Below are 18021 nucleotides of genomic sequence, written 5' to 3' on the forward strand. Positions count from 1 at the left end.
AACTGCAAACGATCAACCCCCCCTGGAGATCAACAAGGAACATGACAACAGATAGGGGATGGCCCTGTTTATGGATAAAGATTGAAGACTGTTTCAGTGCAGCTGGATTTGGCAGGATTCAATCTGAAGCCATGTTGGTCAGTAAACAGTTTCAGCTGACCCACTGAAATCAATTACAAACAGTTGGTGCACTTGCAAGCGTCAGGCATCCCTGGCCATGTAGGGAGCCCTCTGCAGACCTGCTGTTACTGGCCAGGAGTATATGAGCATCCCCAGACAGGAACCATTCAGCAGTGGGGTGGCCTTCGCTGTGGCTGAGAACTCACACTCCTTTTAGCCCTAGCTCCGGGTCTTGCTCTGCTAGGCCAGGAACACAGCCTCTTCTGCACCTTGCACCCTGTGTCTTGGGCCTCTTGCCTGCACAGGCTTTGTCCTACCCCACCCACACCATGCACAAATCAAAATAGTTACAAAGAGGGAAAATATCTTTAAATGGAAAATCTATCAAACCTGTCAAAATTAGTAAAAAAATAAATACATAAATAAACTCAAATTTACACAAAATGTAGGGAGAAGCCCTCTGCGTCCATTCATCGAGGAACCGTCATGCGGGGAGCAGGGGTGTTTCATGAGAGTTTGGGTCCTGGTTCCTGGGAAGCCAGCCACTTTTGCAACAGACTGAATTGGGGGGGGGGGCATGGGATGTAGTGTACTAGCTAGGAAAGGGAACTGCTCATAAGTATAAGCCTTAGTTCTATGATGTTGTGTTGGTTTGTAACCAGTTGTTTCTGTCAGTCTCTCTCTCATTTATCTCCCTTCTTTCTTAAACCTTCTCTCCTTTTGTTGTAAGTGCTCACTAGTGCTGTGTGTTGCATAGGGATGGTGGTTGAAGGTAACACTGGTAAATGGGATTGCACTGCTCCTTTGGGGGCAGAGGAGGTGCTATGGGATGTGGGTGCACCTATTGTTAACCAGAGGAGAGTGCTTGCATGGCTGAAAGGCTGGTGGTCTTGGGAGCTGACACCCCAGGCCAGTCTTCCTCTCACTAGACGGAGGGGGTAACACTGTGACTGGCTGTCCGGGGGAGGGGGCCCCAAGAACCATTGCAGGCTCATATGGGATGGAAGCCTTGTAAGGGGCTCTAGGGGAATGGAGGGTGTGACCAGGTTGAAGGTGGTGGATGGAGTGGTGGAAAAGGCCTTGAGACCTGTCTGGGAGAGGGTGACTGTTGCCCTTGGTGGGGCTGTTTCAGGGCACGGATGGGGTGGGAGCTGGACTGTAGGGTGCCAGAGAGGTAGGGTGGGGGGTTGGGCCGTGGGGGCAGGCGAAGAGGAGGCAGCAGGTGGGGTGTGAGCAGTAGTCAGGGAGTAGAGGAGGGACTGAGAAAGCCAATGGCCTGGTCGAATGCCGAGTGGGAAGACACCCCTGGGGAGAGGCTGGCAAGGCTGCGGGCCGCCAGGAGGGAGGGCAGGGAGCCAGCAGGGTGCAATGGGGGTTGGGCTCAGCACAGGCTCCCCCGTCACAGCACCGGGGGTCTCGCTGAGGCTGAGAACCGAGGGGTGGGATGCAGCGATGGCTTTGCGCAGTTGCTCGCTCACCCACCAGTGATGTGGCGGGTGCGGGGTCACGGAGTGTGGCTGGGTCTGTCGGGGGGGGGGGGGGGAGGGAGGTCTGGAGCTGTCTGTAGCGAGGGGAGGAGGCTGAGGTGTTTCTGCCCAGAAAGGGCCGGGGGCTGAGCTGTCTGTATATAGGGGCGGGGTGTCCCCGGCGGGCGGTGGGTGGGGGGGGTCTGGGTTAGGGGGTGTCTCCGCTCCGCACGCGGGGCGGGGCGGGCTGAAGGTCGGAGGCGGAGGCTGCCCGGCCCACACACGCGCACGGCGCAGGGACTGACTCGGAGCCGGCGGGATGGCGGCGGCTCAGGACCTGGAGAAGCTGCGGATGGCGGGGGCCGGCCTGGCCCTCGCGGTGCTGACCAGCGGCGGGGACGCGCAAGGTGAACTCCCCCCCCGCGCTTTCCGCCAGGAACGGGGGCGGGGAGTTGGGTCCTCCCCGGCGGGGGCTGCACCTACCCCGGCCCCCAACTCCTGGCCCTGGCGGGGGGAGGGGCTGCACGTGCTCCCCGCCCCCCCCCCGAGGGGGAAGGTCTCAGTTCGCAGCAGCACGTGCCCCCGAAGCGGAGTCACGTGCGCGCGCTGCGGCGGGGACTGGGGTACGTGCTTGCCGTCATGGTGGCAGGCCTGAGCAATAGAATCTCAGGGTCGAATCCCCTCCCCCCCCTCCGTCCGGGCGCTGCATGGTCGCGTCAGTGGGCAGCCGCGAAAGGTCCGTGGCAGAGCCCGCCTGGCGGGGCCAGGCATCATCAATCGATCCCTGAGCCCTTCCCAGTACCCAAGGTGTCATGTCAGCCTCTGCCCCCCCCCCCCCCCCCGAGGGCAGAGGGCCTGACCAGTGGCATGGGGGTCAGGGCGATGGGGGAGCAGCCCTCCTGCCCTGACACCCATGGGTGCAGTACCCAGGCCTCCCACGTGCCAGGCTTTGCCCGTCGCCATGGTGCCCTGTGCTGGGTCCAGTGGCGGGTGCGCCCACCCTGGGAGCTGTGAGCACCCAGCACCTGGCGACCCTGCATTAGCCCCACAGCTGCCACGGGGGGCACGAACCCCGCAGGGTGAAAGGTTAGGGGCACGTTGCTCTACTGCCCCCAGCCACTGTGCTGCTGCCTGGCTGTGACCTGCCTGGCTGTCTAGGGGGCTCTGTGGGGTTATGCTGCCCTATTGGCTTCTCTTACCTAGTTGCCAAGTGTGTGAGGTAGGCCAGATGATGGCCCAGGAGTGACCCACAGGGAAAGTGAGGAGGGATTGGAAATAAAGGGAGCAGGCCACAGCCCGTCCCTGCCAGGAGATCAGTGTATTATCGCTTTATGGCACAGACTGGCCCATTGAACCTGCGATTAGGGCTATGGTGAGATTACGTGTTTACACTGGCGGTAGAAATTTCAGAGTAATGAAAGTTAGATCTGCTCAATTACAGTCAGGATGTAAGAAACGAGTTACTATCTTGTATTTTTTTGTTTGAAAATGTAATCTTTAAGAGAATTTGGCATCTGAAACCGTTATTTCTTTTTTTTTTAAAAAAAATCAGTTCACCTTTAATATGGGTTAAAAAAAAAAAGTCAGGGCACTAACATGCTGTTTGCTGTGATCACATTCTCCAGTCTGCTTGTGTGATCTACACCTTTCCCCACCCTGTTTCTGTCTGGTGTATTTAGATCGTCAACTCTTCGGGACAGAGACTATCTACTATTCTGTTTGTACAGTACCTAGCACAAAGGGGCCCTGTTCTTGGTTAGTTCTCAGGTACTACTGTAATAACTAGGAGTAATAATAATAAGCACTCAAATGTCAAGAAATGGCAAGGGTGCAACAAAACTCTACCCCTTATAAAAGTCTATAATGATAAGATGTGAGCACAGGGTGCTGTTCTTTTTAAGGCATGGAGAGCTTGTATTGAACAGTTCCTTTGATTTAAACTTTGCATAACACAGCAGCAAGGGCATGATGGAACCTGCAGCCTGCCACTATCTGTTCTGTTCACTGCAGTCCAACCCCCACTTTCCAAAATGCAGAATGGGCTTTGATGTCTGCATTCTCCCCTTACACCTTCATGTAACAACTGCAGCTGCTCCATGTGCACATTATTTCTAAAATAAGGGAAATACTATGGTGCCAATTCCACCTTCACAACCTCAGCCATGTGAGCGCTGAAGCGGTTTAAAACAAAGATCTAGAACAGATTTTATAATAATGGCAACAGTGAGCATTGTCACAGTCCAAAGTGGCCGAACCAGCTATGCCCAGGCATTCCAGAAGTTTCACCTTGGGACAGAAAGCAATTCTGGAAAATTTGTTCCTTGAAGGTGAAAGTTTTGGAAAACTATCAACAACTGAAAACAAGGGGTTATTTGCAAATGATTTTGTACCTTTCCCCCTTGTTTTCTGTTCACTCCTCCCTCCAAGGTCTGTGGTAATTTCTTATTGAGTAATCTGTCTAATTTAGATTGTAAAATCTTGTGGCAGTGCTTTTGTCATTTCACTTGTCTAAAATGCCATGCACACCAGCAGTGCTGTATAAATCATCATAATACTCCTAGTTATTTGCCCTTCGAAAAAATCCTGAACAATTCCTCTTTCCTTGTTTACATTCTTCTAATGCCTGTGGTTACTATGTTCCTCCATTTAGCAAAATTCTGTACGCTTAGATCTCCTAATCTGTCCTTAATTCCTAATTTCTTGACTTTTGTGTGCCTCAATTTCTGAACCTTACTGTTGCAGTAACATTTCTTTTTGTGTGTTATATAAATGTGTTGAGCTCCATGGGCCAGGTCTTCAACCTGTGTGAATCAGCATAGATCCCTTGATTTCAATGAAGTTTTGCTTATTTATACGAGCTGAGGATCCAGCTCAGCATATTTATTGTATAGATAATGCACCCCCTCACTATAATAAGTATCACAGACCCTTTTTACATTCCTCTTCTTCCCTGGTGGCAATGGCAGTAATAGGTTGGAAAATAGAGGTTTGGTGGTGCCTAAATTAACCTCATTAAACTTTTTTTTAGGGTGTTGGGCTAATGAAACCAGGGGAAAGGAGCTTGTCTGCCTGATAGAAAATACCTCGTTTCCCCAAATACTGATTCAGGAAAGCACTTAAGCACATGCTTAAAGTTAGGGCTATGAGCACCTGCTAAAATGCTTTCCTGAATCGGAACCCTAGCACTTATTGTTATTCCTGCCAATGCATTTTCTCTTGCAGATCTGTACGGCTGGGATTACTGTATTTTGTTCGATTCAGCTTAATTCTCAGCCATAGAATAAACCCGTAGACAGCTAGTTTATCCTCATGTGGATTAGTTTGTTTTATCTGCTGCAGTCAACGGATTAGTGCTGGATTCTGGGCGTGGCTGTGCCCTGAAGGAGATGTATCCAAGACTCCTCTGACCTGTAGACAAGTGATTGCTCAATCCTTTCTTGCAACTTCTCTCCTACTTCTTTGATGTGTGTCTGGCAAGGCAAAGAGCATGTTAGTGGTGACAGGCAGTGCTCTCATTTCAGAATCGAAGACTGGGAGGAGGGAGGCTGAGGCATTTTTTACAGTTAGGCCAATTTAAGGATAAACTAGAGAAGTGATCTTATTTTATATGTTTAAAGGCTCCATCAGTCTTTTGTAAATTTCCTAAGGAGCAATAAGTACAGTACATAGTCATAGTTACACATGGTGGATCCAGTCCTGCAAACACTATGCCCGTAAGTAACTGGAAAAGATAATAGATCACAGTAAAGCTACTCACCTATATAAGTGTTTGCGAGAATGGGCCCAGCATAACTAGGGTTTTCGTTTTAACAAGACTGGATGACGGCTGGGCAGGTAGGGTTGCCAACCCTCAAGGATTGTCCTGGTCGTGGAGTCTCTAGGAATTAACAATTAATCTTGAATTAAAGATTATGTCATGTGATGAAACCTCCAGGAATATGTCCAATCAAAACTGGCAACCCTTGCTGCTCCTCATTGGTTGAGAACTGCAGGTATGCTGCTGTTACCCTGTTTCCCCCACCCTAATCCATTAGGTTGTCTGTTTTATTCACCTAGATTGTAAATGCTTTGGAGGATGGGCTATCACATTCTGGGTTTGTCCAGTGCCTAGGATCTGGTTGGCCTCAGATGCTACTGTAATGTTAATGTTCATGTGACATCACATGATGTTAGGTGGTTTGTGTATGTTTACTATAATGATGTCCCTGATTCTAACCTTACTGATCTCTCTTCACCCATCTTCCAAAACTTCCACATCCTATAATCCATTCTCTGTATACACTGCTAGCCCTTTGACAGCAGCGATTTTGGTATAGCCATAGGTTTTATGTCTAGCAGCTTTGTCATCTTCTTTCACGTGTGTTTCCTGGAAGGTTATGATGTCAATGTGATGGTCTTTGAGGATCTTCAAGAGGTAATCTGTTTTTTCCTGGACATCCCTTCTACATTAAGTTGGTATATTCAGAGGACTGGCCCACCTATTCTTTTTTGGTCCTGAAAAGGGTAATTAGAGGCAATATAAATGTTGCTACTTTCATGGGGAGGTCGTTAATGCGACATCCAGTGGCCAGTGAATGACATTGGTATGTTAGAGAATTTGCACAAAGCATGAAAAACACCAACACTTAACAGAAGCACCATGTGAAGGTTGTTGTTTGTTGTCTTAAGTCTCTTTCAACCGCTTAAAACAAACAGCTTGTCCTTAACTCTGCTGAGAAACCACCGGGTTTTGATTTATGAAAGACTGGTGCAGATTGAATCGCATCAGGGGAGATGTGGACTAACCCTCTTTAAATGGAAAATGAGGCAAACACCTGTATGTGCCTATGGTCACCAGGCACAAACAACGTAGTACATAATATCTGAGTGTCCCCTTCATTCTTTTGCTGGGGGCCTGAAAGACATTCACCAGCTCCCTGCTGCAGCAATGTGCTGGCTATCAAACCTAGATATAAATTTGTAATTGTTGCTACCTACCAAAGCCATACAAAAGAAAAAGAAGACTGTCTTCTCTGGTAGTCTAACTAATTTCCTAGTTTCGCTGCCAGAGTCAGCAGTAACAGTACAAATAACAATTAAATAAGCATGAACAAACTTCTTTCCATCTATCCTTGCTGAGGATAGCTGGTATGTCACTCAGTGTGTCAGAGGAGTCCTAGGAGGGCTACAGCTCAGATTTCTTTGGAATGCAAGGCAGTGGTAAATCTTTGAGGTTGTTTAACCAGAAAGCCCTGGTTCTCCTCTTAAACCACCATCTACATTTTTCTTTCTCTTAGAATCTTGTAGGCAAGATTGTAACTTCCAGCAGTGCTTCTGCACTTCACCTCTAAACAAACAAAGGATAGAAGGATCCCTCTTGGCAGATACTTGAGAAATCTTCTTGCTCTATTTCCTGCAGTGAATGGGAAACCTTCCTCATTGAGTGACATCGAGGTTCTGCAGATTCTGAGCTGTCACTTTAAAAAAAAGTTTCTAGTCCATATGACTGTGAAGAAGTATGAACTGCTGTCAACAGATAGAGTGCCACCTTCTTGAGTTTGCAGAGGCACCAAAAAAAATGGAGTGAAGTCAGTAGGGGAAAGAAAATAAAAGCAAGAAATTCACAGAAAATTACACTTAAAAATATGAAAAAGTAAGCTGATGACATTACAATTAAATACAACAGTCATCTTCCTGTCAATGAGAGATGGCCTAGGGAGGCACAGAGGCACCACTGTATTTTGCTGTAGTTGGTAGCCTAAGCCCTCGGGCTAGTATATGCCAGGTACATTTTCAAGGCCTGCCCCTTGATAAAGGGTGATGGTATGTGCGGGTAGGAGAATCACCTGGTCAGCTATGTGTTTGCTTTGGCTGACTGGCTTGATTTTTTTTTTAACAGAGAAAAGCGTTTCTGAATGCGTTTTAGCGCATACAAATATCCTGGGTCAGATTCATCTCTGGCCATGTCACTGGAGTTGGTCCATTATGAACACAAATGAAAGGCTGGGTTGTTTTGCAGTGTGTGGTCTCTTGAGCCAAAGGTAAGAGAGCCTGAATGCATAGGAAGCGTCAGGACGTGGAGGTTTGTTCTAGATGGTGTTCAAATAACTGCGAGCTGTCCTGTCACCCATTTGCACAAATCTAACCCCCTGGGATAGACACTGAAGTTTACTCTTTATGAAATGGCAGTGCCAAACACATGATGTGAGCGGTTGCAGTGGGACCTGAAACTGAAATTGCCCAATCAGGAGTTAAAACAGCCGAGACTTGCTACATTGTCTTCCGAAGGCCTGAAATCCCTTAGAATGAGAGGAGCAGGCATAGAGAAAGAGAGGAAAGTGGTTCCAGCGCTGTGATAAGTAACAGGAAAAGGGGATAGACAAGCGTTAAGGAGAACCTGGTTTGCACCACGTAAAGTTAATGTGTCAGAGCCTGGCGATCAGCAGTTGTGGTCAGATGTGACCACATTTTGTAGTGTCGAACCAGCTGTGGAGAGGAGAGTCTCACAGTGAGTTAACCTAGATGACCTCCTGAGGTCCCTTCTGACCCTAATCATCTACAATTCTATGAACTGCTTTTCATCTCCACGGAGTTGGAGTCAATCTGATTTAGGCCAAAAGTCAAATGATTCTGAAGGGCTCATCCTCGTCTGTTGTGGATATACGTTCACATCACAAAAGCACCACAATTCGGAGCTGCCTGAGCCTAGAATGGTAAGGCGTTACAGATCCTTAGGTTTACTAGCCCACTAAAGGTGTGGAGGAGAATTTATGAAGTACCTGCCTGCACTGTATCTGGTTCAAGGCAGGGTGGATTTATTTAAATGAAAGGGATTTAAATCCCCAAGTGGAAAGCCTCGATTTAAATAATCTATTTTATTTTTAATTTGTTCTTCAGTTATTTTCTAAAGAAAAGTGTATACTCATTGGCTGATATAACCATTAAAACATATTGATTTACAGCTAAATAGAGCCTTGACACTATATATGGCATGTCTTTTTGCTACCTAGGAGAGTACGCTATAACTATATACATTTATTTAAGCAATTATATAGCTTAATATTTTCAGATCCTTTTTAACTGTACATTTTATTATATCAGAATATAATATAATTATGTCAGGCAACTTTCATGATTTGTATCAAGCTGCATTAGGATGGTAACTGTAATTAAATTAAACACACAAAACACCATGTAACATTAAACAAACAACTTACATGTTTTGGATACAGAAACTTCTATTATCAAAACATGTATCACATTTACAACCAAATGATTTTTAAACAGAGAGATTAGCTGTATTTTTCATTTAAATCAGATTTTATGTTATTTTGTTTAAATTACAAATACATTTTTCTTTTTAAAAATAACATTTAGTTTGAAAAGGAAAAAATTATAGCGGATAACAAATTAAAAAATCCAATTTAAATAAAAAAACAGATTTTTTTTAATTAAAAAAAAATATATTGATTTTTATCCACCCTTCTTCTAGTCCAGCACTTTTACAAGTGGTAACTTTAATTTTTGGTTGTAACAAATGGGTTTGATTGCTTTTGTTTGGTGCACTCCCCGCTCCCATGTCTTTTCAAATATGGGGAGGGAGTGCAAAGTTGTAGACGAGAAGTTTTACGGTGAAATGTGCTATGGCTGCCAGTCTAATAGCAGTGGCTGAAAGAAACTCAAACAACACCCAGAACCCTTATCCCTAAAATTACATTCTCATTTCCTTGCTTCTGTTCTCATGTCTCTTTCTCCTTCCTCACCTTTGATTTCACAAGTTACTTCCTCATCCCCTCTTCTTTATTCTCTGCCTCTCATCTCTACATTCCTTCCTTCCTTCTTCATTTCAGTCTCTCCCTCTTCTCTTTTTCCCCCCAGAAACCATCTGGGGTTCCCCATTTAACCCCTGCAGCACAGGTAAGAGGGTTAGTCACGTTCTGGAGAACACAGAGAGCCAACGCCTGCTGTCATCCTAGAGACAAAGGAAGTCCTGAGGACAACGTGTATAGTTCTTCTCAAGGCTGAAGTGAGCCATCTGGTGACCACTGGGAATGCCTGGTCATATGAATAATCACACTGCAAGGGGAATCTGGGAGGACTGAGATACTGTGAGCCTATTTAGTGTATTGAGTCTGGTTTAACTGCAGATGAGGAAGTGGCTATTTATAATGTTATTTTCTTGTACGTGAAAGCTGCTTGCTTGTATTAAGTGTAGCTAGCTTTTTTACTCCTGGTTTACATATATGTGGTTGAATTGCCTTACTCCATGATTTTGATGGTGGGAAATAGTAATAAAGCTGTATTCTTACTCCCCCAACTTTGTGATTGATTATTCATAGTTTTCAAGATAATACATTGGGAAGCTGTGATCTAATAGCAACCTAAACCATCTTTAAACTCAGGATTATAAGGACCGGTCCCTGTCTTTGGCCCTTATGCCCAAGTGCTCAGTATTGGAGGGAAGAATTGATTTGTTCAGGGGCTGTGGTTTATTTTGTACTATCTTTCCAGGTATGAATGCTGCCGTCCGTGCTGTGACTCGCATGGGAATATATGTTGGAGCAAAAGTTTTCCTGATCTATGAGGTTCGAGTCTATATTTTATTTGGTCCTTCTCAAGGGGTAGAGATTGTACAACTTTGTCATGGAAATGGCTAAGTGCCACCTGTGAAACTTGGAGGGGGAAATAAACTGCTGCTTGATAATGCAGCAGCCTTTAGCTCACACGTGGGTTACCTGTGGTCCTGTCAGGGGTCTGTTTTAAAATCTCACCCTGTGGCTCCCTCCCATCTGCCTCACCAATCCCTCACCCTGGGCTGGCTGCTTGGCTCTGGCCAGCATCCTCGTTGGAACAGGCCAAGAGATGTGTAGCCCGAAAGGGACCAGTGAATTGGACCAGCCATCCAGGAGTTGCTGTGTGTCAGCAGGCTAGACGGGTCCTGCTTCAGTGGGAAGATCCTTTCACGTCTGCCTCTGTGCTTTCCTGTTTGCAGGGTTACGAGGGGCTAGTGGAAGGAGGAGAGAACATTAAGCGAGCCAACTGGCTGAGCGTCTCAAACATCATTCAGTTGGTAAGCCGTTATATTTTGCTGTTGCCTTCTGTGAGTATAAAGGTGTCTCTGTGCCGTTCACATGCATCTCTGGTGCATCTGCCTCATAGTGTGCTTTAAGCTGGTCTGTGGGGGTAAGAGCTGAAGGAGGTTTTCTGAAATGATGCGGTAATGACATAGAAAATCCTGGTAAGAAAGAGCTGAACTCCCCATCGTCCCACCTGCCCTGGGCTCAAACTGGGTTTGCCAACCTCGGTTTTATAACTCAGTTTGGCTGGTCATGATGGGCAAAGCTAAACCCTGTTCTAGTCTAGCTAGATGAGGTCTCGATGCCGGCTCCATCCAGCGCATGTTGAACTCCAGGGCACACTCTTTGGCCAAGGCACAGAGGCTGTACTTCCTGTTCTCCTTGGTCCAATGATTGCAGCTGCAGGCCCTGAGCATGCTGGGATGATTATACTGTGCTGTGTGTGCTCCATCCTTTGCTAGCAGGGGACAGCGTGGAGAAAGTGTTTGTTTGGAAAGAGACCATTCCCCTGGAGGGTACGTCAGTGTAAGCCCCCTGGCATCACAGCGAGGCCAGAGAAACAGTGTGAGCTGTGCCCCTTTCTTCCTGAGAGCAGGAGGGGGGCATCTGGGAGATGACACTTCATTAAACTTGCTAAAGCGCAGTGTTTGGTGCCATCCATTTCTGGGCATGCCCCTTTCCCCAGGCTCCTTGGGGCAGGGAGTGGGTCACCTTTCTTTGCGTCCCTCTTGGTAACAGTGATTCACATCCTACTTTGGTTTGATTTGACTCCATTGTATGATTTAGACACCCTCCCCCGCCCCAACACACAAATTATCTCTTCTGCCTTCCCGCTCAGTCCGTGCTTCTCACATCCAGGCCCCAGGGTAGCTTTGGTCTTCACTGCATAGCCAAACCAATCAAGAACTGGCGCACCAGATCGCGGTCGATCGGGGTGATGATACAGCTTTGGTGTCACCGTGTAGCCAGCCACAAACTCTTAAAAACGTGCTTGGTCCTTTAAGGGACCATTGACCCTACATTGTAAAGTCAGCTGTGTCAGCAATGCTATTGTCCCTGCCACTGTTTGCTCTGTAGTGTCGATGGGAGCTGACTGTGTCCCTGAACTGGGCTGCAGTCTCGGGCAGACCTGGGCCGTAGGGAGGTTCTGATTCATGGTGAACACAAGGTTAGGGCCATGTACGTTGCAAAGTGGAAACACTGTTGGGGACAGCTATGCTTGAACCTGGGCCCCCTGGCAGTGTATTTGTAGTGTAGATGGGCCCCCAAAGTTGGGACATGCGGACGGGAAACAAATTGGGTTTGGGACCTCTTGTCCATCTTCCTTCTTTCTGACACACAAAGGATTTGGTTTTGACTTCTGTGTTTGCTTGTTTTTTTACCTTGAAGTATCAAGACTATCAAGTCTGAGCTTTCCCTAGTTTTGCCGGCGGTCTCCTTGGAGGTCTCTCATGAGGGTTGAGGCTTTTTGAGTCCTTCAGTGAATGAGGGGTCGTTGAATCTTTAACAAAGGCACCTCCCATGTCTTGTCTTGTCCTGTCTCCCATGTGTTAGCTCTTTAGCTGGCACAAATCAGTACGGCTCTATTGAAGTCACACACCCAATCTCCACTGCAGGCAGTGCGGCACACTGACTTACGCCGGCTATGGATTCAGCTGAAGGAGATGAAAACAGGTGTCGCTAGCAGCAGTCACAGCCCTGCTAGAAATGCAGGAAAGAGAGACTGGAATGTCTAATGTCAAAAACAAGCAAATAGCCAATCTCCCTTAGATACGCTTCCAAAACCAGACAGCTTGATGTGCCCTTCCAGTGGTTTCTATCCTTCCAGCCCAGTTGCTTCTCCATCCTAGGTCCCCTTCCGGGCCCTACCTGCCCCACAAAACCAGCCCCATTTCAACACAGCAGTGCAGTGTGGTGGTGGCTGAGCTTAGCTTGACCCTGGACCTTCCTTCACGGGTGCTGAGAAGAGTCTTGTGAAAGCCATGCTGGACTGGAGCAGAGGTCCCCTTGTGGCTTTAAGCTGGCTCTTCCTGTCCACATGGGCAAGAGGAAACCCACAACCCCAAAAATACTTCCCAGCGGCATGTCAGAGTGGCTCTTTGCGTAGCACAGAGCCCTGGGCTAAAGCATGGATCGGCCCCGCACACCCGATGGGAATAACCTGGTTCTGCCCTGACCCAGGGTAACAGATGTTTAGGGGAGTGGGGGTCCTGGAGCAGGGACTTTGGCTCTTACAGAAATACCGGCTTAGCCCATGGTTAAGGGGCAAGGGCTTCAGTGAGGCAGGGGAGGGCTCTGCCTTGGAAACACTGACTTTCTCTAGCCTGAGGCTTCCCCGATGTGGGCCACTGACCCAGTTGGGATCTACAAGGTGCCCAAGAAGGCTGTAACTGCTTTGTAGCCAGGACCAAGATGAGCCAGTTACGCTGGCCACAGCGGAGCATCCCTCTGTTCCCTGAGCTCTTTCATTCTGTTCTCTTGTGTTTTCTCCCCTCTCCCTCTAGCATCTTCCCTGATTTGAGCAGTGTGTCTCTCTGCTCACAGGTAATGCTCTGGCACTGCGTCCCCCCGCCGCTGCCCCCTCCTTGTCCGTGTCCTGCTGTTGCACAGCCGCTGGCACTCAGCATGCCACGCCTTGCTTTGCTTGGCAGCGCTGCTTGCTCAGCCCCTTGCCCGTGGGGAATGGCCTTAGAAGCCTGGCTCTGGAGGAGTGGGGCAGGGACGTCATATTGGTGTCTTGGCCATGTCTGCGTGAGGGACATGGCACGTCCTCCCCCCACATTTACGCCTTTCCCAAGCAGTAAAACCAGCCGTTGCAGCAAACACCTGAAATTCATGGCATTCTGCTTCCCTTTTCTTCCCTCCTTTGCTTTCTTTTTCTGAACCCCTCAATGTTTTGCACGTGCCTGTGTTTTTACCGCAGTGGGTGTAGGTGCTCTGCTGACCTGGGAGCTGCTCTCCATACCTTAACGAGTGTGGGGTGATGGAGAGAACAGCGCCAGTTCCTGACTCCCCCCTACGCGCAGTGTCAGGGAATATGTAGCAAGGCAGCAGGGTTCTTGGGGATAAAAGCAGCAGTTAGGGCTCACAGCGCTAGGCAAGGTAGCTGCTGAACTGTAGCAAACCCCAGTCGGACGTACAAGCCGGAGACAAGCAGGCGCCTTGCTGGGACATGCCCCTGAATGAACCAGAAACAATTTGCATCCTGGGCTGTGACCCACAACAAAGCTGGACAGTCTCTCTGCAGGGACGTGGCAAAGGGCCAGGTGTCCAAGCTGTGGATCTGACACCCGGCTGCTGAACTTGTGGTAGGCGGCCTGCCCCAGCCAGCTCGGTCTGACTCCCAGAAGAACAGTCTTCCTTTCTCCGTCCTGTTCCATTGGAAGGCAAAGAGTCAAGATCCCAACAAACGGATGCAAGGGTCACCATCAGGGAGGCAGCTGGGGCATGTTTTAAGTGGAACCGTTATGTTGCTGGTTAACTCTACCCCAGCTGTTTTCTACCCTTGGAACAAGAAGACTGAAGATTTGAAATGGAGAAGTTGGGTAGATCCTACCTGAGCGCCGCTGCTGTGGTGGGGGTGGCAGCTTATTGTCACTGTACAGGACGGCTCAGGGAAGGTGGTTCTGGGGAAGGGCAGGTGGAAACAAAGAGTAGCAGCTTCCCCTGGCTAGTGTGTGCTGCAGCGCACCACCCGGGAGACAGCTGGCCAGTGGGCAGTGCCTGCTGCTAGCTGGGAGACCACATCCCCTCCGGCCAGTGGAAAGCCAGCGGGCACAGGTGTTGGACGCTTCTAGAGCGCGCCAGAGTGATAGGTATGGTTGAATCTTGGCCTACGTGGGCATTTAGGGCAGAATAAGGTTCCTACACCCTCTTTCCTCCCCTCTGCCCAGCAGTAGCAGGCTCGTCCTCCCCCCCTCCCTTAGCTGTGGGAGCAGGACACTTCCGGTGACTGATTCCCAAGGGGATTTGCCCCAAGAGCTTGTGCTCCGGAGGGTTGGTCCCACCCAGCAGGCCCCTTGCGACCACCAGCTGCTCGAGCCGTTTGTTTCCTTCCTCACGTCGTTCTTCTGTCCGTAGGGGGGCACGATCATCGGCAGCGCCCGCTGCAAAGCTTTCACCATGCGGGAGGGGCGCCTCCGGGCTGCCCACAACCTGGTGCAGCACGGCATCACCAACCTGTGTGTCATCGGGGGAGACGGCAGCCTGACGGGGGCTAACATCTTCCGGACGGAATGGGGCGGCCTGCTGGAGGAGCTGGTTAAAGACGGTACGTGCCAGAGTGGGCCGCAGTCTGAACTGCAGCGTAATACAAGCACTGTGCTGATCCCCACAGCTAAAGCCAAAGGGGGGGTAATGTCCCCATGCAGCAAAGCACTGAAGTATGGGGATAGTTTTAAGCTGAGATATCATCAGGCTACTCATTGATTCATAGACTTTCAGGCCAGAAAGGACCGTTTGATCATCTAGTCTGATCTCCTGCACATCACAGGCCATTACATTTCACCCAGTGTATTGAGCCCAGTAATTTGTGTTTGGCTAACGCCTCTTCCAGAAAGGTCTCCGGTCTGGATCGGAAGACACCAAGTGCTGGAGAATCCCCCACTTCTCTTGGTACTCTGTTCCAATGGTGAATCACTCTCACTGGTAAAAAAAATTGTGCCTAATTTCCAATTTGAATTTGTCTGGCTTCAGCTTCCAGCCATTGATTCTTGTTCCGCCTTTCTCAGCGTAAAGTCAAGCGTGTGCTTTGGTGCAGGGTCTGAATCACTAACATGACCTTGATGTCTCTTAAGTATGTCAAAAAGAAGTTAGAGTCAGGAAATGCAGCTGTCCATTTGAGCTAGGAAGGAAACAGAGTGTGATCGTGAAGTTGTTTTGATGGCTTCTTTAAAGGGCCTGGCTTAACAGAGGAAATCACAATTCAATTAACCACGATTTCTAGTTAAATGACTCTCCTTCCTGCAACTTGTCAAATCTCTGCTTTTCTCATGGATCAATTGGGAGCTGTGTGGCTATCTGCGTTCAACTACTTGGAAGATTCAGGACACTGGCAGTTTCCACAGAGAGGCCATTTGCACTGTCCAAGTAGAACAGGGATACCTAGATGTAAAATGGATTGTCAGAGTAACAGCTTGCTTTGCAGGTCTATAAGCCGGGCCTGTTCTGCCCCCTGCGGCTGGAGCAGTATCTTGCTCTCCTGGGAAACAGTTGATCGCTGCAGCCTGGCTGCTCCTGGAGAATGCCTCTCTGTTTTACCCAGGTAAGATCACCAAGGACGTGGCTAAGAAATACTGTCACTTAAACATTGTTGGCCTGGTGGGTTCCATCGACAATGACTTCTGCGGCACAGACATGACGATCGGCACGGACTCAGCGCTGCACCGCATCATGGAGGTGATCGATGCTATCACCACCACAGCTCAGAGGTGAGCGGGGAATCCTGCGCGGCTGCCCTCCTTGCTCTGCTGTCTCCCTCTCGCAAAACGTGTGTGGGGCTGAGCGCGGGAGGGTGGTGTGCAAAGACCAGTTGGCAGAGTTCGCACCAGAGCTCCCTACTACACAGTGACACAGCGCGGCGGTTGCTGCATATCCCTAGCTTAGGACCCAGCTTCTCGGTGGGGATGGGCCGGGGGGACCTTCTGGTGACTGAACTTGACTCTGGCCACGGCGCCTTGCTGTAGAGAGACACTTGAGCTAACTTGTGCAACTGCTCCCCAAGTTCTGATCCTCTTACCCCTCTCTTCGCAGCCACCAGCGGACCTTTGTGCTGGAAGTGATGGGCAGACACTGTGGGTAAGGAGAGGCCTTTGCTTTTTGGAGGCTGAGGGTGGCTGTCTGGGAGAGAGGAAGAACTAGCGGCGTGTTGGGGAGCTGATTTCTGGACAAGTCGGGAGGGGATGGGAGTAGGGGGGAAGAAGCAGTGGTGAGGACCAGGGAGAGGTCTGGGCTGTATAGACTACACTGCACAACAGCCAAGAGACGATCTTAATCAGTCCCCACAACCTGGGGCCTGGTGGAGTGGAGGCTGTAGCAAATGGGAACGAGGCAGTGGTTTGCTGTGGTGGAACAGGGGTGCTGTCGCCGGCCTCCACGGTTACTAGAAATGTCGTAATTTTGGCATGTGCAGGCACAAAGCATATTTCCAGCTAACTGTGCCACTAGCGCAGTCAGATGCTGTCGTGTGGGACAGGACCTCTCATGGTGATTGAAACAAGTTCAGGCCATAAGAGGCCTAACCGTGTTTCAGTCCCAAGCCATGTAGTTTTTACCTCCGTTGTGTCCTGTTGCTTGCAGACTGATGATCATGGCTGCTAACCTGAGTTTGCTTCTCTAGGTACCTGGCGCTGGTGTCTGCCTTGGCCTCCGGCGCTGACTGGCTTTTCATCCCTGAGGCGCCTCCTGAGGACGGCTGGGAGGATTTCATGTGCGAGAGACTTGGAGAGGTGAGTGCCGTACTGGAGGCGGAAATGGTCTTCATCAGCAGGGGGGGAATCCAGAGAGAAATACCACTTCTGGATGGAGCACTGTTCTTCCATTCAGCTAATGGGGAACAGTAGAAAGCTTGCCAGAGGGCTAATCATTACCTTGTACTGCAATCCCTCCTTTCCTGAGCTCCTACATAAGAAATGTTTCATCTACTCAGAGGCAGCTTCCACTCTTCTTCCTCCGCCTCTGCTTCCACATCCCTTTCTTTATTGTTCTCCGCTTCCCGGAAAGGGGCAGAATTTTTATCTGCCCTTACCATAGTCTAGCCAGTTGGGCAAAAAGGATCTTAATGAAGTGACACCCCCCATTTCCTCCCAGGAGTCTATTATTAACCTCAGCAGTCCAGTATTTTCAGCTAAACTCCTGGTACATTTCAATTCAAAAACACTTTGGGAGCAGAAGCATGTGGGCAAGATCCATGAGGCTGACTCGGATGCTTAATGTTTTGTCTTCATTGGTCCTTTACCGAGCTGTGATGTTGTTCATTTGTTGCTTTAACTGTACAATGAGCCCCCTCTGTGTGCCGTAGGGCCCACGTCCGTATTCTGGCCCCAGTCCTGTGCTCTGCTTTGTGCCAGCAGCCCCTCCTGCCCACACAGACCCTGCTGACTCTCGCACACAGTGATGGACATGGCCGTGTATAACCCTTGTCTTTTCAACTAAAGTTTCCATTCTGGTCTCAGTTCCTTGAAAACAGCATCTGTAATTATTAAGGCTCTTGTGGGTTAGACAGCATGAAGGCCACAGTGACTTCTGACAAAGCCAACTGATGGGGCGAGCCTCCCCTCCACTTTAGGGTTTCCACAAGTGGGCATGCCCTGGGTCTGGCCTTGTTCTTGTGCCCTCTTCTCTCCTGTTCTGAACACCTTGGGCCAGATCCCAGCTGCTGT

At 49.2% G+C, this 18021-nt stretch overlaps 1 protein-coding gene across 1 annotated transcript in view; it reads left to right on the forward strand.

Moving 5' to 3' along the window:
* The first annotated feature begins 1847 nt into the window (after positions 1-1847).
* Positions 1848-18021, forward strand: part of PFKL (phosphofructokinase, liver type) — a 39592-nt gene continuing 23418 nt past the window's right edge. Inside the window, exons 1-7 of the mRNA XM_067538731.1 lie at positions 1848-1993; positions 10077-10150; positions 10558-10635; positions 14723-14912; positions 15906-16071; positions 16394-16438; positions 16980-17088. Of these exons, the coding sequence (XP_067394832.1) occupies positions 1906-1993; positions 10077-10150; positions 10558-10635; positions 14723-14912; positions 15906-16071; positions 16394-16438; positions 16980-17088 (750 nt within the window). The 5' untranslated portion in view covers positions 1848-1905. The remainder of the gene's footprint in view (positions 1994-10076; positions 10151-10557; positions 10636-14722; positions 14913-15905; positions 16072-16393; positions 16439-16979; positions 17089-18021) is intronic.

The sequence above is a fragment of the Emydura macquarii genome, unplaced genomic scaffold (genome assembly GCF_026122565.2).
Source record: "Emydura macquarii macquarii isolate MOO-44397 ecotype Brisbane River unplaced genomic scaffold, CSIRO-AGI_Emac_v2 contig_499, whole genome shotgun sequence".
NCBI lineage: Eukaryota > Metazoa > Chordata > Testudines > Chelidae > Emydura > Emydura macquarii.